We start from the raw sequence: 26,696 nt of genomic DNA, 5'->3' as shown, positions 1-26,696 counted from the left end.
CGCTTCTTTCCTAATTCCAACAAACCGCCTGCAGGCACTGCATAATCTTACACCCCAGCCTTCCTCTGTCCCTTACCAGTGAGTCCAAGTTGGGCCACCATGACTCCAACACCCTTTCCCTTCTCACCTCCGTACGACCAACGTACCCAGGTTTTGCTTTCTAATTGTTCAACAACTACAACTGTGCCAAACTAGCAAACAACTGTACCCCGTGTGACTGAGTGACCACATGAACATGAGTTTCAACAGTAGGCCTGTGATGTATGACCATGGGCACACGTTTTCCCCATTGTCTGTTAGACCACTTCAGCTTCACAGGGGTGTTGGTGGGAATCTCTGAGATCCAGGCAGGCTGACTGTGCACTGGCTTCCCGCCCCCCATGCATGGAGGAGGGCAGGCCCCTGCTTTCATGGCCTGGTGGGAATCAGGCAAATGTAGCATTGTCTGAGCTGACAGCATTACCCCACAGTCTTTCTAGAAAGTCAGTTTAGACCCAGGCATAGCAACTACCATCAGGCAACCACAGAGAGAAACCAGATGGAGTTCTGGAAAAAGTCTGAAAACTTAAAAGACATTTAAAAAAAAAAATCTGTTTGAGGTAGGGTCTTGCTATGTAGTTCTGACTAGCCTGAAACCCTCTATGTAGACCAGGCTATCTAGAAGCAGGTTTCAGTCCTCTGTCAAGTGTTAGGACTGCAGGAGTACCCCATGACCAGCTAAAATGGCAGAGGGTCCCCTTTGCTAGTTGTTGTTGAGTTGCTGCAACTGGGAAGGACTTGTCCATTTCCACTAAAACAGCCGTGTTACAGTATGTCCCCTATCATGACATCCTGACAGAGTACGGCAGAGGGATGGAGGGCCACATCTGAGATGAGGGGTGTTCTCCCTTGGTTGGCTCCCTCTGGTGACTCTGGACCCATCCATTTGGAGAAGAGTCCACAGAAAGCCTCCCACACAAGGAATGGAGCTGGAGACCCAGAAGACAGCAGGCCAGGCCAATAGCCCAGCCCCAGCCCCAAGAGAACACCAAGCCAGGGTCATTCATCTTAGCCACTTCTAGGCCCTATCCACAGGGCCTGCCAAATGTAAAGTTGCTAAGTGTCCACTTAAGTACACGGGATAGGAAATGGACAAGCCCCCTAGGTTGTGAGGATGATAGGAATGTTCTTTGAATATTTTTATAAATTATCCACAAAAAGATTTAAAAATTTGAGACAGGGTCTCATGTAGTTCAGACTGGCCTCAAACTTGCTGTGTAGCTTAGGATAACCTTGAACTTCTGACTTTCCTGATGTTACCGCCTGTGTTTACAGGTGTGTACAACATCTTAGCAACGGATACATTGTAAATCACTACCTGGGAGACATATACACAGAATTGAAATATAAGCTTCTTTTTTTTTTTTTAAGTAGCTATTACTATAGTGTATTCTGATATTTTGTATTTATCTTCTTGTGACTCACTAAGTTGATTTCATAACCCTCCAGTCTGAAAACATCATACTGTATGATACCCAACTACTGCTAATACACTAACCACATCAAAGCTGACTGAGGTAAAAGAGAAAACAGGGAGGTCATAACCTCTGCACCATGTAAAATGTCATTTCCCTATCAGACCACCCGGCCTCAGAAGGGCATCCTCTCCCACCACACTTGGGATCAAAACATTCGTGTGAGCTCATACCTACAGCATCGGTGACTTCCAAGGCAGCCAGCAATTGCTTTGAGACTTTAATCACTGTTTGCATATTTCCAAAAAGTCCTTCAAAATCAACGTTTGGTACCTGAGCAAGAGGAACAAAGCATTAAGATGCTGAAGATAAAGTTAATGACGTCACTCACATTAGGAACATTTCTCCAAAGTCATCTACCTAACTTCTGCCTTGGTTCCAGAACTAAGGCATCCAGAGCCATCTCTGGTGTTATCCTTTGTCCCTAAGTTCTGGTCTGGCTCCAGAGTGTCCCCATGCTGGAGTATTAAAGACCTGGGGTTACCAGGAGGTGGGTCTTTCAGCAGGTGGGGACTATTTGGAGGAAGACCCCCTCACTGAGGTGCTAGCTGAGACCCCACCCCTTCAACTTCCTGGAAGCTGGGATGGAACAGCTTTGTTCTACTGCAGTGTCCCTGACACAATACGCTGCCTTGCCACAGGCTCAAAAGCAACACCACCACCCAACCACAGGCTAAAACCTGAAACCAAGGTAAGTGTGTCCTTTCTGTTGGTTCTTTATTCCTTCACCACTGAGCCAGTCTGCAATTATGTTCCTGCAGTAGAAGACAGCCTCACTCCAACCCCACCTGTTCCGGTGTAAAGGACCACATGACCGCCAGGCTGCCTCCTGTCTCCCACCTGTGCCTGCTGCAGGGGCACCATGACCCTCTCGATGCACATTTCCAGATCCCGCACGTAGTCTTTTTCCGTCTGCAAAAGCTCAGCCACCACCTTGGCCCTCTTCTCCAGCATCCTCTGCTCTGGCTTTTCAGTGGACAGGGACCCAGAGGGGGCCGCCAGGGATGAAGACTGGGAAGAGAGGAGAGTCATGTCTGGAAGGGAAAGGAGGACCGTCAGCAGCTGTGTGAAAGAAACCAGGGCTCTCCAGCACTTTGAACCAGGAAGCAGTGTCATAGGAGGGTCAGGGCTCTCCCTACTGAGGAAAGCCAGGAGATCACTGTAAACACTGGCCGGGAGCTCAGCAAACCATCTCTGCAGGGATATCCTCTCAAGTACCAGGATCCTTTTCATCTTGTCCCCAAAAGAAGCTCGCTGCCATGACAATGTCTACTAGCTCTTTGCACAAAGTTGAAAGGAATGCCAGCCTTATCAAGAAGGAATTCTACTTAATCAGATAGAAAACCTGCTCTGTAGGTTCTGCAGGGAAACCGCCAACCTGGGGAAAGAGGGTACTGATACAGCACATTAGGAATATTAATTTGGGGCAATGAGATGGCTCACCTGGTAAACCCACTTTCTGCCAAGCCTGTGGACTAGAGTTTATTCTCTGGGACCCACAAGGTAGAAGGGAGAGACCTGACTCCCTCAAGTGTCTTCAGAACGCTATACGCTCACTAAGATGGCCCTGGTACACCACACACATGCACACACAAAGCACATAAATACATGTGGTATGATGTTTTAAACATTATGAGAAAATTGCAGGGGAAAAAAAAAAGCTTAACAGAAAAAAAAAAAAAAGGAACACGGAAGTGTGCCAACTTGGGAAGAGAAGGGGTTCGTCTACTTGAGAGGTGAGGATTACTGGGATTCACATTAGATTTGGGCTCCCAAGCCAAACAGTAGGAAGATGGTTAACTCACATGGCCCTAAAAGGCAGATATAACATACTATAGACATTATGTTCTTTAATCAAGTTTCATTTTTAAAAATCCTGCCAGGTGTAGTGTCACATGGCATTAATCCCAACACTCTAGAGACAAAAGCAGGGGTGGGGTGGGGGGTCTCTGAGTGGGGTGGGGGGTCTCTGGGTGGGGTGGGGGTGGGGGTCTCTGGGAGCTTGAAGGCCAGTCTGGTCTAGAGAGCAAGTTCCAGTCCACCTAGGGCTAGCCATCGTGGGACCTTTCCTGAAGATGAAAAATAAGTCTTGTCATTACTTAGGTGCACAGGAGGATACGCATGAAGAAATGAGGAAGCCTTTGCTCATTTAAGAAATTGAAATAAAAATAAACGGAAGCCATGGTGCGGTCACCACCAAGTTTCCTTTACATCCTAAGACCAGTTTGAAAATGACAAATTTGCTAAGTCAGTACAGTACGCCGGGTGGCCATCTGGGCACAATTCAAAGCAACAGAAACAAACAGTTCCCACGGTTGGCCTTTCTGCAGACTGGAGTCTCTGAAAATCTTTCCTGCGGCCCCTAATCCCAAAGAGTTAGGAATGTCAGTGTTTACAAATGGGGGCCGGAGGCATCTTGCATTGCAAAGCAAGGAGGTCCAGGCAGAGGGGGAGGGGGAGAGGGAGATCCTAACAAAGACAAGGCGGCAAGAGAAGTGCAGGCGGCCCAACAGGGACAACTTCAGTATCAAAATTAAGTCAGCTCCAGTGCATTATGGTCCAGTGAATCAAACAGGAACTGGGAGTCCACACCCCTAGCACACATGGGGTGGGGGGGTCTCTCTGGGTAAAAGTCAAATTGCAATAACCAGAAAAATGACAGATTAAAAAAAAAAAGCATCTTTTCAAGCCATCTGTAAACTATCAGTAGAGGACGGGTGTGGTACGCATGCCTCTGACCCCAGCCTAGTCTACACAGAGCATTCCAGGCCATAACCAACCAACAACCAAACAACCCAAATCATCAGTAGATGGTGCTGGTGATAATGGTGGGGTTGGGATGATAATATTTGCATAGTTTTAAATTAATTATTATACATCACGTGTTCATTTCAAAACTGAAAACAAACATAAAACCCTGTGACTACACATTGGAGAAAGGACACCTTGACCCAGTAATCAAAATCAGGGTCACCAGTAAAGGGCAAACATATGGCTTCCAAACATGCCTGGAAACACCACACACCCTTTCTGCAGGATCCTAGTCACAAATGTTGGTTTTGAAATGAGTCTTGAGGAAGCATCAAACTCAAATTGAGAACGTATATTTTCCAAAAGGCCACTGTCATGGAGAAAAGAATTCTGAGGATAGTTTTCAAACATAACCGTCCATTCTGTGCTGGGTCGTCTGGCAGGGCTGGAGAACAGCTGTAGGTTAGAAATGTTGACTACATCAAGGTAAGATCTCCTGCAGTAGTGACTCCTTCATGGTCTTACAATAAATACCCAAACTTGCTATGCTGATGAGTTTGTTTGTGCCAGGCCCTGAGTTTTACCCTTACCAGGCACATAAGGCATGCAATACTCTCAGAAAAAAAGCAGAAAGAGAAAGAATAAAACATTAAACTTAAGCGTGCACAGGGAAGCCAGGCAGTGACAGCACATGCCTTTAATCCCAGCGCTCACACCGAGGCAGAAGCAAGTGAATCTCTGAGGCTGCTCTCCAGAGTGGGTTCCAGGACAGTTAGGTTACACAGAGAAACCCTGTCTTGGAAAACCAGCCAACCAACCAAAGAGTGCACAGGGAGTTCCTGGTACCACAACAATCTTCTCTCTATAAATTGCATTATTCAACATTTAAAATCATCAGCCAACAACAGCTAACATCTTTCTTGAACTTGACGTCACAATGAGTGGCAACATGTCAAACATCCTTCTCATTCATCCCAGTGCTGAGGGACCAATCAGAAATCACCCGTACCATACATGCAGCTCATTTATCTACTGCTGTGCTGGGAATGGAGCCCAGGGCAGGCACAGGTTAGACCTCCAACCTTGTAAGGAAATCCTTTTAATGAAATTGTTCGTTTTAAGTTCTCTTTGTGGCCAAACTTTGTGGTACTTGTCTAGGCTTTTGGGTTTGTCTTTTTTATGTATGTATGTATGTATGTATGTATGTATGTATGTATGTATGTATGTATGTATTTAAGAGACAGGGTTTTGTGTAGTCCAGGTTATGCTGGAACTCCATTTGTATACCAGGATGGCCTAGAACCACAGAGACCCTTTCCAAAGGCTAACACTCTTACACTCCAAGTGTCAGGTTCTTATTCCCAAGTAGCTTAGATCTTATTAGTGGCAAACTGACCAGAGAAATCCACTAACACACAAGACCATAAAATTCCAAAGAGAACATTTACTAGTTCCAACCACATGGGAACTAACTTACAAATTATATCCCTGAACTCACTTAATAAGCCGAAGCTTTAAGGCTTGCGATAGTTATCCCTCCTACTTAACAAATTAAAAACCTAAGACTGGGGAGGCTGAGATTCTGTGGAAACACCAGCTCTAAGAATCTCCTAAAAAGATCAAGTTCAAATGCTGATAGTTACCAAATTAAAAAACTAAGACTGGGGAGGCTGAGGTTCTGTGGAAACACCAGCTCTAAGAATCTCCTAAAAAGATCAAGTTCAAATGCTGTGCATTTAATCCAGGGCCACTTTAACTGCACCTTGCCTGGGCTCATGGGTGGAGCAGGCCAGGCAGGACCTTCCTTCCTCAGGTCTTTACCCCTCCCCTGGAAACTTTCTCTCCGGGCAACCAAAGATCCACTACTGACCATGACAGGAAGGAAGCACAAAGCACCAGAGCTCTTACTCACCAACCAGAAGCCGGCTGCCACGCTAGGAGAGTCATTTATGTTAAAAGTGAGAAAACTGTTACCTCAAGACAAATGAAAACAAAAAACAAAAAACAAAAACAAAAAAAAAAAACCTCCAAACCCCGTTTTTTAATATGATAAAAGAATACTGTCTGCAAAACTGCAGTTTCCTGGGTACCCCTCCTGAGAATCTGACTCAGCAAATTTGGATAGGACCCAGGAATCTGATTTTTTAACAAATCCCCAAAGACCTTCCGGCTCCACTGATAACCACTCTCCGGACACCACCTCCCCCCCCCCAAAAGTCTATTTTGAAATCACTCCAAATGTAGAACTGTTAACCCTTTAACATGTGGGATACATGCTATGAAAAGGTTCGATATACCATTAGGGTTGGAAGTCTCATTCTGGGGTACAGCGTTAGCCTAGGACGCTGGAGGCTGGCCACTGACCAACAGCACAAAATGAACGAACAAAAGACTCAATATTCGAAAAACCAAGTGAGAGAGGACTTCACTTTGAACTAGCTGCAAGCGGTGTCAGGCTCTGACTCTTACCCTGGGAGCCCCACAAAAGTTCACCTCTGGGCAAATTCCTCATCTGTAAAACGAGGAGAAGAACACCTGTTTTGCTGAGAACTTGGGGAAATTAAATACCGTAATTGAACAAAAGGTAGTTCTTTTTCCCCACGGTGGGTGAGACACGGCCGTCAGCACCAGCCGAGGGCGGGGTTCATAAATTAGAAAAAATGCCCTGGGCATTGGTTTAGAAATCCTACTTTTCCTGTACGAACACAATCTGAAGAGAAGCAAGCACACCGAGAAAAGCGAGGCTCCGCATCAGCCTACCAAAAAAAAAAAAAAAAAAAAGTAACTCGCGTGGACCAGCGGGCACTTTCTTCCTACAGGTGTTCAAGGGACTGCAGCTGACTGCTGGAATTTGGTGATGTGAAGGAAGGCAAAACAAAGTATTTGCAGGCTTTGGGAGAGTTGCTCCGCTTCCCGCCACTCCCCCCAACAAAAGCCAGTTCTCGGCTGGTCAGGGCGCTGCCCCCAGATTCACTTCCACCAGCGGGTGGACCCATGGCTGCGTCCAACTGACAAAGTCAGATGCAAAGCCAGGCCCCGTTCCCCTGCCCAGAGAGAGGTCGGCTGTGCGCGGGAGGGGAAGCCCAGCGCGCCCATCCTCACCCCCGGTCCCACGCCACGCTCTCTGCTCCTGGAACCTCACCATACCTGCAGCCCGGAGGCTCCGCGCGCCGATGTGCGAGGATCTGCAAAGGAGCCGAACCTTCTCCAACACCCAAAAAACGTCTTGCCCCCCGCCCCCCAAGACCCACCAAACAGGGTTGGCCCATCCCCCGGCTTCCCGAATTTCCCCCTGAATCGCCCCAGGCACGCAGGCACGGCCGCGGGGCTGGTGGTAAAGGATGGAGCCGGACTTCATCCCCGCTGGACCAAGCACCCGCGCCTGCGCGCAACCCTTTCCTTGATGGTCGCTTTCGCTTAATCCTAAAGCCCTGGAAATTCCAGCTCGCTATTAGCTCTTGCCTTTTCAGCTATCTGCTAAACTTTGTTTAGGGAGGCTGTCCTTTCCCTGGAGTGATAGACGTCTAGGCTGCACTGTCTGCCTAGGTGATACCCTGCCCTGGTCTTGCCCAGGGGACCCAGCTCTACTGTAGATGCTACCCTGAGGAGGCAGAGAGGGTTTAGGTGCGGGTGTCAGGGCAGTCAGAATCCACAACTAGGATGAGTAGCTCAGCGACATTGTGAGCAAAGGAATTTGAAATTTTGCTGAGTGCTTGGAACTAAGGGTCTGGTGCACTAGGAGCTTACACTCTGCAAGCTCCTAGTAGGGAGTTTTGGGTGTTACAAAGAGCGTAGTGAATTGTTGGGGAAACCGGGGAAACAAAAACAACAAAATGACAACCCAAGATACCTCTGTTGGGTGAAAGGCAGCCGTCTTTGGGGTGACCCCTTCCAGAGCTGACAAGTACCCACCTCTCCTTCTCAGGCTGCATAGTGAGCCACTGCTTCCCTCTCTGACAACCCTGCCCACTATTCCTGTCATTACTGAGAGACCAAGTAGCCAAGTGGAGAACTGGGAAGGCTCCCCATGAGCTGGCTGTCTTGGTTCTACTGTGGCTGCTTTTCCTGCCAATTGGGACTTAGATGCCACTTTTGGGTTTTGGCTTAGGATGAAGGAGGGCAATTTTAAAGTCGAATTCTATACAATCCTCACAGCCCCAGGTCAGCCGTCACAAGTACAAAGTGACACACTTGGTACAAAGGCTGGACTCAAATGTCTGTCTAGTAACCTAAGTCCAAAGCAAACTGTAAACCAATCAGATAAGATCTGATTATCCTCTCTAACTCCAGTACCAGGGGCTCTGATGCTCCCTTCCAGCCTCTGTGGGTACTGCATACACAGAGGTAAGACACCAATACACATTAATGTGTATCCCCAGCACTGCACACACCCAGGTGTGGCTGTGCAAAGCTGTAAATTCCAACACTCTGTAGGCAGAGGGTGGAGAATCAGAAGTTCAGGGTCATCCTCAGCTACACAGTGAATCTGAATCTACACAAGATTGTTTTTGACAGAAAAGGGGACAAAAGGCCAGGACATAGATATCTAGGTTTCTATGTACTAAAGTGCAGTGATATTCAATGTGTGCTGTTAAAAACCCATTTATGAAAGAACTGTGGTTTTGGTTAAAAGGGAAGTTTGATTTTTTTATTTTAATTAAATTTTTAATTTTGTTGACTCCTTTCTCTCTCTCTCTCTCTCTCTCTCTCTCTCTCTCTCTCTCTCTCTCTCTGTGTGTGTGTGTGTGTGTGTGTGTGTGTGTATTGTTCTACATGTTTGCCAAGTGCATGTTAATTATACAGAGACCAGAAGAGGATGTCAGAGCCTAGAGTTACGGGTGGCTGTGAACCATACAACGTGGGTGCTGGGAATCGAACCTGGGTCCTTTGTGCTCTTAACCACCGAGCTATCCCCCCAGCTCCCAGGAAACATACTTGAAATGCACATATTTGAAAAAGTGTGGAAGGTGTGGAAATTGTGACTTTTTGATGTATGTATAACATTAATGTAATACAAGCACGCACGTGTGCACACACACACTAAATTGGAGAAAAGATATTTGCTGTAATACAACCATGTTCTACCACTAACAGTCAGTTACTTTGTAAATATATCTCAAACTCTTTTTTTCACTTAACAATCTAAGATATCTTTCCTAGTAATCTCTTTAAACTGATGACAAACCAGGCAATAAAAATGACACCTTGTAAAGAAAAAGACAGCAGCGAAGCCATCTTGGCTGGCCATCCCTGCTCTCCTTAGCTTCTTTCTGTGTGGATGCAGCCTGTGCAGCAAGCCCCCAGAGGAAGCAGCCTCGGGATCTATTCTTCCTCACTGCAGACCTGCCTGCAGGACTCATAAATCCTGGTTTCCTATATTCCCACGCCTTGCCCCAGGCCCCCCCCCCCATTCTTTTCCTCTTGTACCCATTTCACTTCTGTCTGGAGGCAGTTTGCCCTTTCTCTGTGAGACTGTCAGACTGGCTCACTGTCTTCCTTGGGAATCATGGGAAACTTTTAGAGATCATTGCACTTCAGTGCTGAATCCATATCATCTCAAGCCCCTAAATCCCAACAGCAGCAGCGCCCCCACCCCCACCCCCACACCACCACCACCTTTGTTTGCCAAGGACTGCCTGCATAGGCCTTTAGCTGGGAGAAAATTCCTGCTCAGACAGATTCTTGGAGCTAGCTAGAAGCCAAGCCCCTCTCCACACTTTGTTCTCGGCCCCTTATCCACGTTCCTATCTAGAATCTGAGGCTAATCTGTAAGTCTGAAATTTACTGCACCAGAGAACGCAGGGGCAACTGAGACACCATTTCTGAACATGCACCAAATAAACATAAAACCACTGGAGGCTTCGGGCTGAGTTACCTTTTAGTTTTTTGGTAGAAGTAAAACAATACGTTAAAGATAGATAATTAACTTGAAATATATTATCACTGCTTAATGAGAGGGTCTTGAGATGGCTCCATTAAGAGAAAGGGTACACACTGCTCCTCTGAGGACCTGAGTTCAGTTCCCAGCACTCACTTCTGCTAGCTCACAGGTCCTTATAACTCCAACTCCAAAGGACGAGACATACTCTTTTTGGACTCTGCTGGTACTGGAGTCACGTGCACAAACCCACACACATATGCATACAGTTAAAAAAAATACAAATAAAATCTTTAACTTTTTTTAAATAATTTTTTTGTATCAGCCAATAATACTTCTTTCTTTTTATTTATTTATTTATTTTTGTTTGTTTGTTTGTTTGCTCGTATAGCCTTGGCTGGCCCTGTGTAGCCTCGGCTGGCCCTGAACTTACTAAGTTGCTAAGACTGGCTTTCAACTCCTGATCCTTTTGCCTTTATCTTTCAAGTGCAGGGATTGCAGCATATAGCACTGTGTACCGCTGAAGAAAACTTTCCATGAGAAATATTGTTATGTAGTCCGCACTGGCCTGGAACTCAGAAGTACTGACCTCATAGGCCCTTGCCTCTGTTAATTCATCTTTTAGCTGGGGATCACACCTGGCTTCTGCTTATCTTCTGCCCCACTTGGTGACCCCACATTTCCTTTGGTTTATATCTGGTGTCTTGCTTTCTGTTCTTTCCATTTGGTCTCATAGACGAATGTCTTTTTTAACAGTATACGCCATGGTGGGACTATCCAGGCCGTGTGAGCTTAGAGCCGCTAGACACGTCACATCCGCTATCAGGAAACGGGAGAGATGAATACCGCTTACATTATAACAGGGTCTTGAGCCAGTGTGAGCAAGGGATGGAAAGTTTTAAAAACAGGATGTTCATAGGTTAGAAATGACCCCGTGAGTAAAATAACATTCGTACTACAAGCTCGGAACCTGAGTGTGAGCCCTTGGCTTCGCAAGAGGATGGCAAGTGCGAACCAACCCCATAAAGCTATTCTCTGACCTCCACATGCCATCCTACTAATGCATTTAAAAATTATATAGACTATTAATCTTTAAAAAGTGATACATGTAGGTGTTGAATTGGGAAGGGGTGGGGCTGTGACCGTTAGTGTTAATCATCAGCTTTACAGAGTATACTCTTAGGACAATAGGCCTCCGGCATCCTAATCTTATTAATTGGTGTGGGAGACCCATCTTAACTGTGGGTAGGACCATTTCCTGGGCTGAGAAGTGAGCACTGTATAACATGGAGGTCAGTTAAACACTACGGTGCATGCACTGTTTCCCTTCTGACCATGGACACAACGGTGGGTGCAAGGTGACCACACTTCATGCTCCTGCTGCCTCGATTTCCCTGTGTGGACAGTTTGGTACCTGAAACAGTCAGCTAAAATAAGCCTTTCCTTTTTAAAGTTGCTTTCGTTAGAGTATTTTATCCCAGCACCAGGAAAAGAAACTCACACTCCCTGTAGCATACACCATGTCTCTGCTCGGCTGTGCCCTACCTTCTACCAAAGGTGGATCTTTACTCGGTTCGCATCCCTTCAGCCTCTCTGTTGTGTGACGTGTTCTACCCCTCTGTCCCTAGAACTGCCCTCTCTTCTAGGCTTGTTTAAGAAGAATGAAGCCAGTCTTCTGGCTTCAGCCCTGGCAGTGCTGAAGATACAAGTCCCTTCTGATCTAGGCTTGTCTGAGCTACACCTGTAGCCCCAGCACTTGGGAGTTAGAGGGGGGAGGCTGAGGCAGAAAGATTGTTCTGAGTCTAATGTGAGTGAGTCAAGGCTAGACCATAAGTTCAGAGCTAACCTGGCTTGAGAATCTGAGAGAGAGAGCATCACAATACAACAGTAAAGAAACAACAACAAAAGCCAGGCACAGTGACATGGATTTAGTCCTACTACTTGGGAGGCAGAGGCAGGAAGAAGAAGAGCCAGCCTGGGCTACAACATAACAAGTTCCAGGCCAGCCAGGGCTATGTAGAAAGACTCTGTTTCAAAACCAGAAAATAAATAAAAAGCAACAAACAAAAAAAGGGGGGGGGAGCTCACAACTTCTATTTTTCAGAAATGCTAACTGCAACCTTGCAACCCACTAAATATAGTTAAGACCCAATCATGAGTGGTGGAGAGCGGCTCAGCAGTTAAGAAAGCTCATCGCTCTTGCACAGGACCTAGGTTGGATTCTTAGCACCCACGTGGTAGCTCCCACCCACCTGTGACTCCAGTCCCAAGAGCTCTGACGTCTTCTGATGCATGGGTCACAGACATACAGGCAAGCAAGACACTCATACATATAAAGTAATAAGATAAGCCAATTATGAGAGTTACCCATCATTTATTAGAAACATTAGATCTGTTAGCATGAAGGGTCCTTCTAGAATTAATATAAAAAGACTCCGTGTCGTCTTCTCAACCTGGAGCCTTTAGCCTTGGCCCCCAGCAGAGTTCTACTTTCATATTTTTCTCTGTAAGAATTCTTCCTCTCAGGGCTGGAGAGATGACTCAGCTGCTAAGAGCACTGACTGCTCTTCCAGAGGTCCTGAGTTCAATTCCCAACAACCACACGGTGGCTCACAACCATCTGCAATGTGACCTGATTGATGCCCTCTTCTGGTGTGTCTGAAGACAGTTACAATGTACTCACATATAATAAAGAAATACATCTTTAAAAAAAAGAAAGAATTCTTCCTCTCCAGACCATCACATCACTTACATCTTACAAGGTAACACGGGATTCCAGACTCAGGATTCCACACACCAGGCCCTTTCCTGTCATGACCACTTACATTCTTAGCAAGCATAAAACCTTAAAGATAGCCAGTGGCTTCTGTCCTGCTGACCTTTCTACTGATAACTAATTAACAGCTCCAGACACTGCATTAAAACGATAATTATTTGTGGGTATTACGATACAATCAAAAGCAGCAGCAGCCAGAGAGGACATGACTCAAAACAAGAAAATGCAACTAGGCCACTTTTGTATTTACCCACTTACTCCCTGAGACGATTTCCAGCCTTTGACAGGTAAGGGAATAAAGTAGCAGAAGACAGCCAACAAGGAACCTGAACCTGAAGCCAGAGTTCAAGTCGAAGGCCAGGTAAGGGCTAGGTATAAGAGAGGACTCCTTCAGGGAAGGCACTGAAGGGAAGACCCTAACACCTATGAAGTCCCCACAAGTCCTATGCACACCAGTGAAGACAGCCTCCCAGTGAGGAGGTCACTCGGTTTTCACAGAAACCTGACACCTTAGGAGAGAAGGCCTCCTAAGTCCACCGACCGCACCCTAGGGCCAAGGTCCAAAACTATAACAGATTGGGCCCAACTGCCCCAAGACAGATGTATACAGAGAAGGAACTGGTATGGCCAGTGAGAGGAGGGGAGAGAGAAAGCAGGGGAGAGAGAAAGCAGGGGAAAGGCCTGGCCTCTGGTGGATGGCTGAAAGGGATGGCGCCTGGAAGGGAGAGACAGATGGAATGTTTCACCCTTAAAGCTGAAGTGTTTACAAATGTCCAACAGGAGCAGTGTCTATAATTCTGTGCCTCCGGGACTATCGAGTGATGCGATCTGTACAGAAACACACACACACACACACACACACACACACGTGTACAAGCCCTTACTATTTTTATTTCAGACATATAAGCAATATATTTTAAAAACATTTTTAAAATGTGTATGTGTGTTTTGCTTGCATGTATATGCGTGTTCCATACATCCCTGGTGCCCCTGAAGGTCAGAAGAGGGTGCCCATTACTCTGCAAATGGAGTAACAGGAGGTTATGAGCCATGATGGTGCTTGGAACTAAACCTGAGTCCTCTGCAAGAACAGCAAGATCTCAGATCCACTGAGCCAGCCCCAGGGATAATCTTCACCACTTATCCAATAGGGACTCTAAAGCTCAGAGAGGCTAAGCAATAAGTAAAATGGCATGGCTGGTAAATACTGGGGCTGAGATTTGAACCCGAGGCACGCCCACTCTAACACTTGTTTCCTTCTGCAGTGCCTGTTGTTGCTGGGTAACACGCAGTAAAGGTCATGGCTGGTACATGACAGCTACCAGCACAACAGAGAGCCTAGAGATCTCTAAGGAGGATGAGCTCTGAGGACTGGTGAGGGGGCATCAGGAGTGTAAGACATGCCGACAGCTCCAGGAGGAATCCTCAGGGCAAATGCAGAGACGAGAGCAGTCAAAGTACAAACGAACCGAGCCGGTTTCAGAGAGATCAGTGGGCACATTACAACACACTAGCGAATAAATAAACACCCCGGTGATAGGAAGCTTCCAACAATAAGGAACTGCAGGTAGGAAACAAAGTTCACCTACAGACTCCAGATACGGGGGAGGGAAGAGGAGCCGTAGCCAAGCCAACAGAAAGAATCACAATCAGACCTTGTCTCTTTCAGTTGTGAGGAATTTAGATGTCACCTAATCCTGATCATTTCAGAGAGAAAATAAATTCACAGAAAGAAAAGAAGAAAGATTAGCTGCCGAATTCCTCAGCCTCCTGACTGAAGCCAGATTTGATCTCAGTTTTATCTTCGTGAGGGTAGAGTTGTGGAGCCGGCTTTGTACAAATAGTGGCTTGGAAGTTTTAAGCGCTATCAAGCCGAGAAGCATAGGATAAAGCCATCTAGGAGGAATGGTGTGTGTGTGTTTGTGTGTGTGTATGCATGTGAGTGTGCATGTGTAAAATGCTGGTACATCTGGAGTTGAAAAGGGAGTTTTTCTCTTTGGTTTTTGATGGTTCCACATGAACCTAAGCAAGAGCTATTCTGTGGGAGCCCTGAGTGAGAAAGGAAGGAGGGTATGTGGGGGGTCTTCCAGATTATTCCGCCCTCCAGTTCCACCATAACCAAGGCCCCTGTGCCATACCTGGTTAGAACAACACTGAGAAGAACTCACCATATGAACAAGTGTATCAAATAAGGCATTGAAGACGCAGAGCAAGAGAGAGCACGTGTGATCAGACGCCTGACATTCCCACCTTCCGGATCCCCGGGGGAAGCCTGTGGAGGTGTGATGGTGAACACCTCCCCTAACAGGCACAAGGCATGGTGACTAAATCCGCTCCTGGGTCCCACTGGAGTCTATTACTCCAGCTGTACTATTGAGAAAAGCACAGCCGATGGTGTGAGTCACGCTTCTTTTCCACTACAGTCTAAACAAGTTTAGGGAATGAGGGAAGTTTGCCAGAAAGGTAACTCTTAGCACCAAAGCCAATTGTGCTGAGCCTGCAGGAATAAAAGTATCAGCATAAGGATGGAAAGCCATTTGCAACTGGGGACAGCTGACAACCAAGAGAGAAAAAACTCCCACAAGAGCTTGTCTCCTTTGAGGGCCAGGGCACAGCCCTTGTGACACTGTGTGTAATGTCACTCTGCAAGACACCCTAGAGGATCATGCCTCCAGGTTGGTCTTATGCAAACACACGCAGGGAGTCAAGGTTCTGAGCATACATCAGCACGCATGGTCACGCCACCCATCCACATCACCTATTGCTAGATTCATTTTTAACCCGCCAGAAGGCCGGATGGACTCCTACCGTGAGGCTTCTTCCTTCTCTGCACAAACTCCGAGCGTCTCAGGGTGCTGGGGGCCGTGCGGCGGAAGCAGCCATTCCGTCCCCACAGCTCCGAAGCAGTAAAGGTTCTCATCTCCCTCAAGTGCCAGGTACTTTCTAATGCAGGGGCCCCAGCAATCCCAAAATGATGCTCTTCTTGCTCACCCCCAGGATGCTGCAGCAGACCTTCAGAGACGGCTCCTCTGCCTCCCGGGCCCCTCATTCCCAGTCTGTAAGTGTCATCATACTCCAAATCTCCTCGATGGAGAGAACCAGCTTGTCTGTAATGGGACTCAGAGTTTGTAGAGAAAGTATCATAGCCTTTATTTTCTGTAGCAGAATTAGGCAGATCCGTGGCACAGTCAGTCGTTGCTTTGGGGTAGGTTTTGTTACTTTGGCAAACCTTCCTGTCTTCTTCATAGTATCTAACAAATTCTTCATCTCCGGTGACCCCGTCCAAATCTGGAAGCTCCAGAGACTCACCGTTGGTATAAGGCCCAGGAACTTGACATGAGTCAGTGCAATCTCTATAATGTAAGTTAATTCCATTACAATTCTCTAGGTTGCAATTAAAATTCCTCAGGTCCATGTACCAGTTCCGAGGTTGATAGAGATTCTCCAAAGAGTCACCCAAATCCCTGTAGCCATTCCTGTGTTTGGCTTTTTGCCGGTCCACAGGACTATAAATCAGATCCTTACAATCCACATAGCCATTCACCGCTCCACATCCTCCAGGTTCCAGGATCCCAGCCCGGCTTCCCAAAAGTAGATGCTCCTCTGTCCCCGGCCTGACATTCAGACACTCCGCGTCTTCTCCATCCCTGTAAGCAGCAAAGCCTTCTGGGAAGAGACCCTCCTTTCCACTTCGATTTGTTTCTCCAGAGTCCATATCGTCTGGTTCACTCTGCTCAAAATCCCAGTACCCACAATCCCTTTTTCTGTACGGCCGATTCTGCCTTTTGGCCTGGCAGGTAGCGTCCAGGCCATTTTCTGGGTGGAGCCCACCTGGTACAGTAAGGCTCCTTTTCCGGAGGCCCCTGTGGTCTTCATACTCCCAGCTGGACCCCCGAGGCCCTTCCCACTCCGCGACCCTTTCCTTCCCAATCTCCTGTGTCTCACTCATGTCCAGTGTGATCGCGGGCTTTGCTTCTCCGTTCCATGGGCTCGGGGTTGGGCTGGAACAGGTGCAGTCTAGCCTAAGGTTGGATCTGTCCTGAAAATGTCTCCCACAGCACCGGAGTCTTCCGGTTGCTCCGGCTGGAGCGCAGGGCGCTGTGGAGTCATTTCAACTTCGGGATCCAATCAGTGAGCTACTCTATCTTCTCCTCAGGGGCCAGGAGATAATTAGTAACCAGAATCCATGCGACTGGTGTTGGCAGTATTGTTGGAGTTTCCCTGAGCTGGTCAGACTGGCTCGGCTGCTTTCTGCACTGAAGTTGCGGGCATTCCGATGCCCTCAAGGTCTTGTAGGAAGGTGTGTGAGTGAGAAAGAGCTCCCTTTCGGAGCCCAGGCTAGGGTCTTATGTCAATGTGCAGATTCAGAAAGCCATTGGATGGAAGCAGATGTTTACCCGGGCGGCTCCAAATGGGCCTCTAGACCCCGTTGAAAGCCAAGGTTCTGTTCTCTGAGAAGCACACTCCCCTGCCCTGAGGGCTTCCCTCCTGTGAGATTTCAGTAACCAGGCAGTACACACTCAAACCCCCCAGCCACACAAGCTCAGGCTGCCAGAAGCTGCCATGCTGAAAGAACAGGTTTTTCTACCACTTTCTCTGTCATGGCAATCACGGTGTTTCTGATAGACAGACAGACACACAGAGATAGACACACTCTATCTATACTATAAAACCAGTTACATCTAACATGAGCATTCTACCATGTTACCAAGGTGTAGTTAGGAACCGAATGCTCTCCTACCTACATCATCTCCAGTCTTGACTTTCTGACCTCCCTGCACAAGGCAGCTCCTCGACACCCAGTACCCCAACATCCTGAGCCCCACAGCACTGTTGACCAAGTTAGCAATCTATAAAGACCGTGAGTTGCTCAAGTTAGCAATCTATAAAGACTGTGAGTTGCTCACTAAATATTGCAATAATACTTAGAAAGATGACTTCATACAAAACAATAGCAAAAGCTATAAAGAACTCACCAGACAGTGAAGCTGGCTGTATTTTTATTTTTGAGACAGGGTCTCACTATGTAGACCAGGCTAGTCTGAAATATACAGAGATCCTCCTGCCTCTCTGCCTCTTGAGTCCTGGGATTAAAGGAACTTGCCACTACATCTGGCCATTTGCCTGCCTGCCTTTCTCTTCCTTCCTTCTTTCCTTCCTCCCTTTCTGTAAGTTTTACTTTATTTTTGAAATTGTGTATACTCATGTCTGTGTGTGAGTATGTGTATAAGTGAAGACACCCACGTTTTCCAGCTGTCATGTGGGTGCTAAAAACAGAATCTGGATTCTCCTCCAGATCAATCCGTGTTCTTAACTGCCAAGACACCTCTTCGGTCCCAGCTGTTACTCTGTCATGTGTGAAATGAGGAAGTTGATGGTCTCTCTGCTTTTAAATCTAAAATCCGATGATTTTGCTTATGTCGAATCCAACTGAAAACAAAGGTAAATTTCATTTTCAGGAAGGCACATGCCCTTTCTCAGCACTCAGGAATTTGTGGCAGCCAGGTCTACACAGCAAAATTTAGGCCAGCCAGGGCTACACAGGGAGACTCAGTTAGAAACAAGCCAAAGCAACAACAAAAAGATTAATTAATCACTAGCTGGGCACCGAGCTACACACCTGAAACCTGAGACTGGCTAGGGCTTCATATGAGATACTATTTAAGAATGGGGAGAGGCAGAGGCTAGCTCAGCAGCAAAAGGCATCTGCTACCTAACCTGTTACCTGAGTTCAAGGTTAAAGGTCAGAACTGACTCCTGAAAGTCATCCCCTGACCTCCACCCACATGCCAGGACACATACACGGATGTAATTTTTACATTTCAGAAAAGGGGGCTAGGGTGCGGCTGGTAAGCTAGCTCTGCTGGTAAAGCCTGCCCCCAAGCCTGACAACCTGAGTTCAATCTCCCAAATCCACAAGGTAGAAACAAGTTATGCAATTTGTCCTTGACCTTTGGTCTCTATAAGCAGACACACACACACACACACACACAGAGAGAGAGAGGGGGGGGGGCTGTGTTTGGGAAAACAAAGTTCTCTAGCAACAGTATCTCAGGTAAAGCAATCATGATAAGGAAAGCACAGCTGGTAAGGCAGCCAAGAGAAGATATGAAAAGAGAAAAGAAGATATTAGTGACACTACTTATGGTCAGAGGAAGGAACCAGGGGAAGTGAGGTGGATTGCTGATTGTGGTTTGTGCTGGGGGCTCAGTCCAGGGCTTCCCACACTCTGCCACTGAGTGGTCTACACCTCCAGCCCTGTGTCTGTGGCTGGACTGGAATATATAGACCAGGCTAGTCCTAGAACTCAGAGTTAAAGGTGCTATCATATCTGGCTTCCCATAGCTTTGACTGGGTAACTTTCTCCTCTGAAAGTTTTTCTTTACTTGGTTTTCCTTCTCTCCCACTCCCAATCCTGTGCTGGTTTATATCCTCGGTGCCCCACATCTGACACTGGGAGGGCTCTGATGCTAAGCTGTGGATTATAATCTTCTCTAAGCCCTGTTGTTAGCACGTGGTCGTATTCAAGAAATTTGGAGCTAGGACAGCCAGGAATGTTTGCCAATCGAGCATGAGGACCGGAGTTTGACCCCGAGGACACACAACAAAAGCTGGGTGCTAAAGTTTAGGTTCCTAAACCGGGGAGGTGGAGAAAGGTGGATCACTGAGGCCTCCTTACCTACCAGCCCAGTCTGACTAGAAAGCTGCAGGCCACTGGGATCCTGTCTCAGAAAACAAGGCATTGAATGCCTGAGCCACAACACCTAAGGTTGACCTTTGCCCTCCACACTTGTGCTCCTGCACACACACGCGCACACACACACAGACACCATTAGCAGTGTGGTTTCTACTTATTCAACACAGCTACCTATAGGAGGTTGGTCTAGACAAGGCACACTCAGGGACTAATGGCGTGACGAGGTCTCAGGCTAGCTCGAGCTCTTTTGCTATGTACTTCAAAGTCTGTAAACTCTGAAGTTCCTGGACCTAGCAGTTTCCCACCCTGGGCCTGGCCCTGAGCATGAGGAAATAAAGTGTCTGCAAAGTCACCCTACAAACCGCAAAGACCTGTGACTCACCGATCAATCATAATCAAATAAACAATCCTAAGCTCACTAAACCATCAGTCCTAAAAGGAAAAACTAGTTACTACTCTGAATTAACAGATTATTCATAGATTCAGACTATGTTTGGTGTCTTGTACCAGGATAAAATCCAGTTGACTTAACCCAGGTAATCTGTACTGAGCCAACACCCTGAAACAGCTGCCACGTGGGTTAAGGATGCTCGCTCTGTTCCTGTATACTGACATTAGAGGCAGGTAGGCGTGTTGGGAACCCTGATTCCTGGTTGAGACGGTAGAAGTCCCGGGAACGGTGAGTGAGATGGCGGGTATCTGTGTGGGGAGAGATTATTATTCTTACTTTTTTACTCCTTGGTGATAGCAGGACTGGATGAAGGACCTTGTAGAGCCTAAGCAAACATTCTTCCACTGAGCTACACCCTGGCTCTACACAAACTTCCATTATCTTAAAAAAAAAAAAAAGCACAAATTGGTTTGACTATCTTATTTAATTTTGAGACAGGGTCTCCCTATGTAGCCCTAGGTGGCCTAGAACTCAGACATCCCACTGCCTCTGCCCTTCAGGTGTTGAGACTATCCGTCTAGCCACCACAACGGGTCCATGTTTGGAGAGTTCATCCTATTCTACTACTTGGAGAAAGAAATATTATATTAGAGACATTTCAACCATAATTTCAGAATGATTTTTATAGAGACAAAAACGACATATTTATTCTGAGAATATTATAGATTGCTTTGCTGTTCCTTATCAGCAATCTGCTAATTGTTAATCTTTCCTCAGGGTGATCCCGCCCAGTGTTTTGTTGAAAATAGGACTTTCCTTAAAAACATATTCTGATATCGTTTACAAGTCACCATTAAAAATGACTGAGACCCAGTGAGGCAGCACACCTGCCTGCTATGTAGCACTCGGGACAGGCAAGAGTTCAAGGCCAGGGGCTGGGGAGATGGTTCAGTGGGTTAGAGGGCTTGTTGTACAAACAGAAGGACCTGGGTTTCAGTCCTCAACACCCACATTAAACAAACAAATGAACCTGGTACAGTCACATGGGCCTGTAACCCCAGGACTAAAGGTTTGTGTATGTGTGTGATTGGGAAGTGGGGAGGGGCAGTAGGCTGAGGCAGGACGATCGCTGGCTCTTGCTAGCCAGCTGACCTAGCCAAACAACAGTGAGCTCTAGGTTCAGCGAGAAACCCTGTCTCAAGGGGATAAAGCAGAAAGTGGTAGAGCCACCCAGCATCCTCAGATCTTGACATGCATGTGCCTGGGCACACCGGAGTATATACATATACGTATGCATATACCTATGCATGTACACACGCACACATGTTCCAAGCCAGCCAAGATTATACAGTGAGACCCTATCGAAAATAAATAGCCTTGTGCCTCTGCTGACCTCTTTCCCAACATTACGTTAGAGACAAGAATGACAGAAGCTGGAAGCAAGTTTTGTGCCAAGTGGGAGGCTGACTCACTCCCAGTGACGGCAAATAATGGCGTTCCAGCACTGAGAGTAACTCTGTAGGCCGTAGGCATGATTCAAAAGCTGCAGGACAGAAAGTCTGATTAACTAGAGACCGGTGTCAGTAGGCTCACTAGAGTTTCCGATATGCACATGTGAGCAATACCACGAATGTGCCCTTCTTACTAACTGGTGTGAGCCAATGTTTGGCTCATACTGAATGCCAATGTTTGATGGATGAGGAATTCATAAACATGGAGACATTGTGTCAAATTCAGGTATGTGAGCCTCACCTAGAGACTGGAAAAATAAAAACTATGACATGCTAGAACAGACTTCTCCCAACCTCCAACACTCAGCAGCTCTGACTGGAATTTCTAAATGTAACAAGTTCTAGGAAACCCAATGTCATCCGGGTGGTGGTGGTGGTGTACCCCTTTCATCCCAGCATTCACAGGCAGAGGCAGGAGAATCTCTGTGAGTTCAAGGCCAACCTAGTCTACATAGCGAGTTCTAAGATAACAGGACCACACAGAGAAATCCCATTTCAAAAAAAACCAAAAAGAGAAAACAGAAATCCAAAAGTCTGAGGGCTGACCTATACTGTGCCTGCTGCCCATGGAGTCAAAAGATTTCAATGCACAGTGCTTTAGACATGGAAACTGATTTGTTGATCTTCAACCCATGTGACTTCAAACAGCACTTCTAGAATGTTCGTCATGCCATATCCTATTCTCAGCAAAAATAAAGACGTTTTCTAGATGACATTGGCTTGACCCAAGCCTACACCAAATGACATAGCCCCTCAGGACAATCTATAACTACCATGCAGCACTCTACCTTACTGCATATGATAATTTGAAATGTAAATCTCGGGGGCTGGAGAGATGGCTCAGTGGTTAAGAGCATTGACTGCTATTCTAAAGATTCTGAGTTCAGATCCCAGCAATCACACAGTGGCTCACAACCATCTGTAATGGAATCTGCTGCCCTCTGCTGGTGTGTCTGAAGACAGCTACAGTGTACATAGATAAAATAAATGAATAAACTTTAAAAAAAAAAAGAGAAAGAAAGAAATGTAAAACTCCCAGTTCTCAGTCAGAACTAAACTCTGCTTTCTAGCCTGTGGATTTCCTATAATAAAGTCTAAGTTATTTGGACCCTTCACGGAGGAAAAAAAACATTTAAAAGTTAGAAAAAAATATAAAAAAAACTACATCTTTAAAACAATCCAAATGCTGAGCTAATGATATATAATTATAGGTTATCAAAGGGCTCCCGAGGCAAGAGAGGCGCTCAGCACTCAGAACATGTGCTTCTCTTAGAGACTCTGTTGGGTCCCATACACTCACTTCAGGGGGCTCACAAGTGCCTGTGTCTCCAGCTTCAGGGAATCTTAGATACATACAGAGTGTTAAAACTAATAAAAAATAAAACCTGAAAAACCAACAGCAGAGGAAAACTAGAACCCTAAAAACATTGTGTGAAGGTCTTTGCCACTATCCCCCACCTTAAGCCTGAACTTTATCCATGACCTTCAGACGACAAGTCAGGGGTCAGACATGTACACACAAAATAATAAACACACAAAAAAGCAATAAAAAAGGCCCAAGAAAAATTAGGTGAGACATCTAGAAAATGAAGGAAAAGGCTAGGAGTCACCTATGAGAATAAAGCCTATGAGAATAAAGCCTAACCTTAGAGTTACAGGTTGAAGGACGCTGACATCCTGATTAACCAGGAGTGGGATACATTTAGACTGGGGGACTGGAGACACTCCACACCCCAGGTGAGCGCTCAGAAGGGCACAGGGCCCAAACTCTTGGCTTTGAGCTCTTGTTACGACCATATACTCATGGCCCCACGTGCTCATAATAACAATTCACACTTACAATTAAAACACAGATTAGTAAGCTTGTTTACACTGTATGGTTTATGCAAACTTTGTAACATCCTGTAATTCCAGGTCCAGGTGATCTGAAGCTTTCCTTTCCTTTGATTTCCAAGAGTACCCAAGACATAGTCTCATATCCTCCCCCGTCACACATCCACAGACACAGACACACACAGAAGTAGAAATAAAAATACATCTTAAAGATAGTTCCACTAAGTCTTAGCATCTTTGAGCCATACAAAACTATCAGACAATGATATTTTGTTTTTAAAGACAGGGTTTCTCTGGGTAGCCCTCGCTATCCTGGAACTCTCTCTGTAGACCAGGCTGGCCTTGAACTCACAGAGATCCACTTGCCTGTGCCTCTGCATGCCACCACACCTGGTAAAAAGAAAAACTTAACAATGGAAAGGAACCCTGAGGCACTGAGGATGACTGATGGGTAACAAAATGAACCAAAGAACTGAGGCTGCTAGGATTGCTCTCACGATATCATCATTCAGGGTCTTAGAAGCAGCAGCCACAGTGGTGTAGCTGTGTGGTCTGCACAGGGCAGATGTTTTGCTGCAGTAACTCCCTAGACCCACAGCTCTGGGAACCTTTTGGCTTTGTTTGATTGCTACCTGGAGTGATCTCTTTGATCTTTACCTTGCTCACTTTGTCTTTGATCTGAGAACTGACCATATTCTTTGAATGTACCTAGACAGATATAAAAATGGAATGGGAAAAAATAAAGCCGCTTCAGCCTCAGAACTGGCCTGAGTCACGTTACTGTTTTATCAAATATCTCTTTTTTATTCCAATCCTTGCTCCTGACCTGAGGAACCTGTTGATTGACTAAGCTGGTCTTGGTTAAGTGGCGCCCAAAGTGGGGCTCCGATATGCGGGATACAGTGAAGGACATCACAGGAAAGGAAGCACTCGCTGAGAAAAGTTTGAGTCAGTGGTGAATAAACCTTGCAAAAAGGTACAAGGTAATGGTAATTGTATATGTGTTTATAGATATGCTAAAAATCTAAAGAAGATTATTCTCACAAGTGCTTTAAGTCTTTGTACACAGATTAGAGGTAGTTTAGTTCTGGACACAAGAGAGAGAGAACTGGTTTCAGAAAAACAATCTTCTCCCTTATCTGGGATGATTTGGTGAAAGAGAAGGAAAATGAACGTAAACTGTTCTAGAGCTCTCCTGGTGACAGGAGGAGGTCAGGAGATGTCCTGCCTCTCTGGTTCCCACTGGAGAGATGTTTAGTTCTGGTCCTGGGTCCCTTTGGGGACACATCTGGTTCTCGTCTCTCTCCTGTGTATTGTTTGTCTATTGGCGCACCAATCTGTCTGTGTCTGTGTTTTAGTTTTGTTGTTTATTTGTTGCTCTGTGTTTTATGTTAAAAAGAAAAAAAATGGTTAAAACTGTACCTATTGGTTGTTCATCCCTTGATTTAGTTCTAACTCATTTCAAAAAAAAGGGGGGGAGGGGTAAAAGTTTTAAAAAGGTAAAAATAAAAAAGCAGTCTCAGTTGGCCTTTGGAGCCCTGCACCTATACTTAGGAGTCTATCGAAGCTGGAAGAGCCCTGGTAGGAGCTGGTTGTCTGCACAAGCCGCTCTTAAAGGTGCCAGCGATTCTCAGTTTCTCTGGTAAGAGAGCTGATGGCTGTTTCTCCTAGAAAAATCTCTGAGTGTGTTTATTGGCTTCAACAGGTGACAAAGTGCTCCTCTTGAAATTACAGCTAGAAAAAGTAATATTTTTGCCTAGTCTAAATATATAAGATATATGTACTCATTTCGTTTTTGTTTGACTAGTTTTAAAAGTATAACTATATTCTGAATGTCTTGGTTATAGATTATTGGCTTATAAGTTATTGGGTACGATTAAAAATTAGTAGTATTGCTAACAGAAAGTTGACTTAAAATTGGTAGGATTGGAGTCATTCTAGACAACAACACGTGGCATGAGCCAACAAGGGAAACAGGTCTCTAAAGTACCTCTGAATTGGGTTATATTTTATGTAATAAATTAAGATTTAGGGCAGTGTTTCTTTGTTTGTGTGCAGGAATTGGTAGCCAGACTTCATAGCATGAGGGTGATGCACTTGGTGTTGATTTTGGAGAGACTTTATTGTTTGTTTGGAGGTTGAGTTTTGCTTTCTAAAGTTGTGGTTGTGCTATGGTGTTGCAAGAGAAATGCAAAGATTGTGATTAAACTGCTATTGTTCCATTGGCTGCAGTTTGCAGTTTGATCACAAGCTCAGGATTTTAACTCACACATACTTATAATTAAGAAAAACATCAAACAGGTAGAGATTGCTACAGGCTTTGTGAAGGGTTGATGAGGCTGTGGAACTTAATGGAGCCATTGCAACCTGGCTTACCCACTGGAGCTGCCATTCCAAAGGATACGTACAAGAGTATCATAGATTTGGAAGATTGTTTTTATACTATTCCTTTGCATTTTCATGATTGTAAAAGGTTTATATTTAGCATGACTGCTTGTAATTTTAAAGAACTCAATAAAGAATTTTCATTGGAAAATTTTGCCTCAAGGAATGGCTAATAGCCCTTCTTTATATAAAAACATTTTTTTCAGCTTCAATACAAGAATTTGGATTTTGAATCCTTCAATGCATATTATTTATTATATGGTATTTTATTAGCTGACATCTCTGAAGGAGATTTACTACGAGCTTTTGCTCTTATACAATGAGCTTTATAATTTTGGGGAGTGGTTGTTGCTCTAGAAAGGATTCAAAGACTATATCCTTTTCAATATTTGGGATAAAGAAATGTGACACACAAAAAAAAAAAAGAATAGTTTACTTACTTTAAATTATTTTCAAAAGCTTCTAGGAGATATTAACTCTCTAACACAGGAGGACTTAAGCCTTTGTTTGATGTTCTCAAGGGAGATGCAAATCCTAATTCCCCTCAACAGATAGTTTTGCAGATAGTAGAGGAAGCTATTAGTTAACAATAGATACTTTATATAGACTAATTAATTGTTGGCTGTTTGCACCCACATCAGTCCTGTGGCAAAAGGGACCATTAACATGGACTCATCTTTCTTATTCTCCAAAGAAAGTTTAAACACTCCGTTCCGAAGCAGTTGCTGTGTTAGTACAGAATTGTAGGACAGAATCTCAAAAGTATTTTGGGAAAGAACTTAATGAAATATTCCCTATTCCAAGCAGCAATTAAATTGGTTATTGCGGAATAGTGGTATTTTGGCCTATTGCATGTGCAAACCTTTCAGACAAAACTGATTATAACAATTATCATACAGATAAGTTGCTACAATTTGCCTCTATGCATGCTTTGTATTTCTTGTAAATTTCTGTATACAG

The 26,696-nt window shown here is 45.5% G+C and overlaps 1 protein-coding gene across 3 annotated transcripts in view; it reads right to left on the bottom strand.

The window, feature by feature from the left end:
* DNMBP (dynamin binding protein) overlaps nt 1–26,696 on the bottom strand; it is a gene marked incomplete at its 5' end in the record, with an annotated part of 89,779 nt that overhangs the window by 23,586 nt on the left and 39,497 nt on the right. For 2 of the 3 annotated variants that reach the window (XM_080913235.1, XM_080913237.1), the window contains 2 exons: nt 1,688–1,787; nt 2,355–2,548. In XM_080913235.1, coding sequence (XP_080769361.1) covers nt 1,688–1,787; nt 2,355–2,548 — 294 coding nt within the window. Of the gene's footprint in view, nt 1–1,687; nt 1,788–2,354; nt 2,549–15,727; nt 16,635–26,696 lie in introns of those variants that run through there. The other variant, XM_080913236.1, reaches the window with a different exon arrangement.

Source organism: Micromys minutus (genome assembly GCF_963924665.1).
Source record: "Micromys minutus genome assembly, chromosome: 2".
Classification (NCBI taxonomy): domain Eukaryota; kingdom Metazoa; phylum Chordata; class Mammalia; order Rodentia; family Muridae; genus Micromys; species Micromys minutus.
Note: the sequence above shows the minus strand (reverse complement) of the source record. Positions and strands in the feature narration are given on the sequence as shown.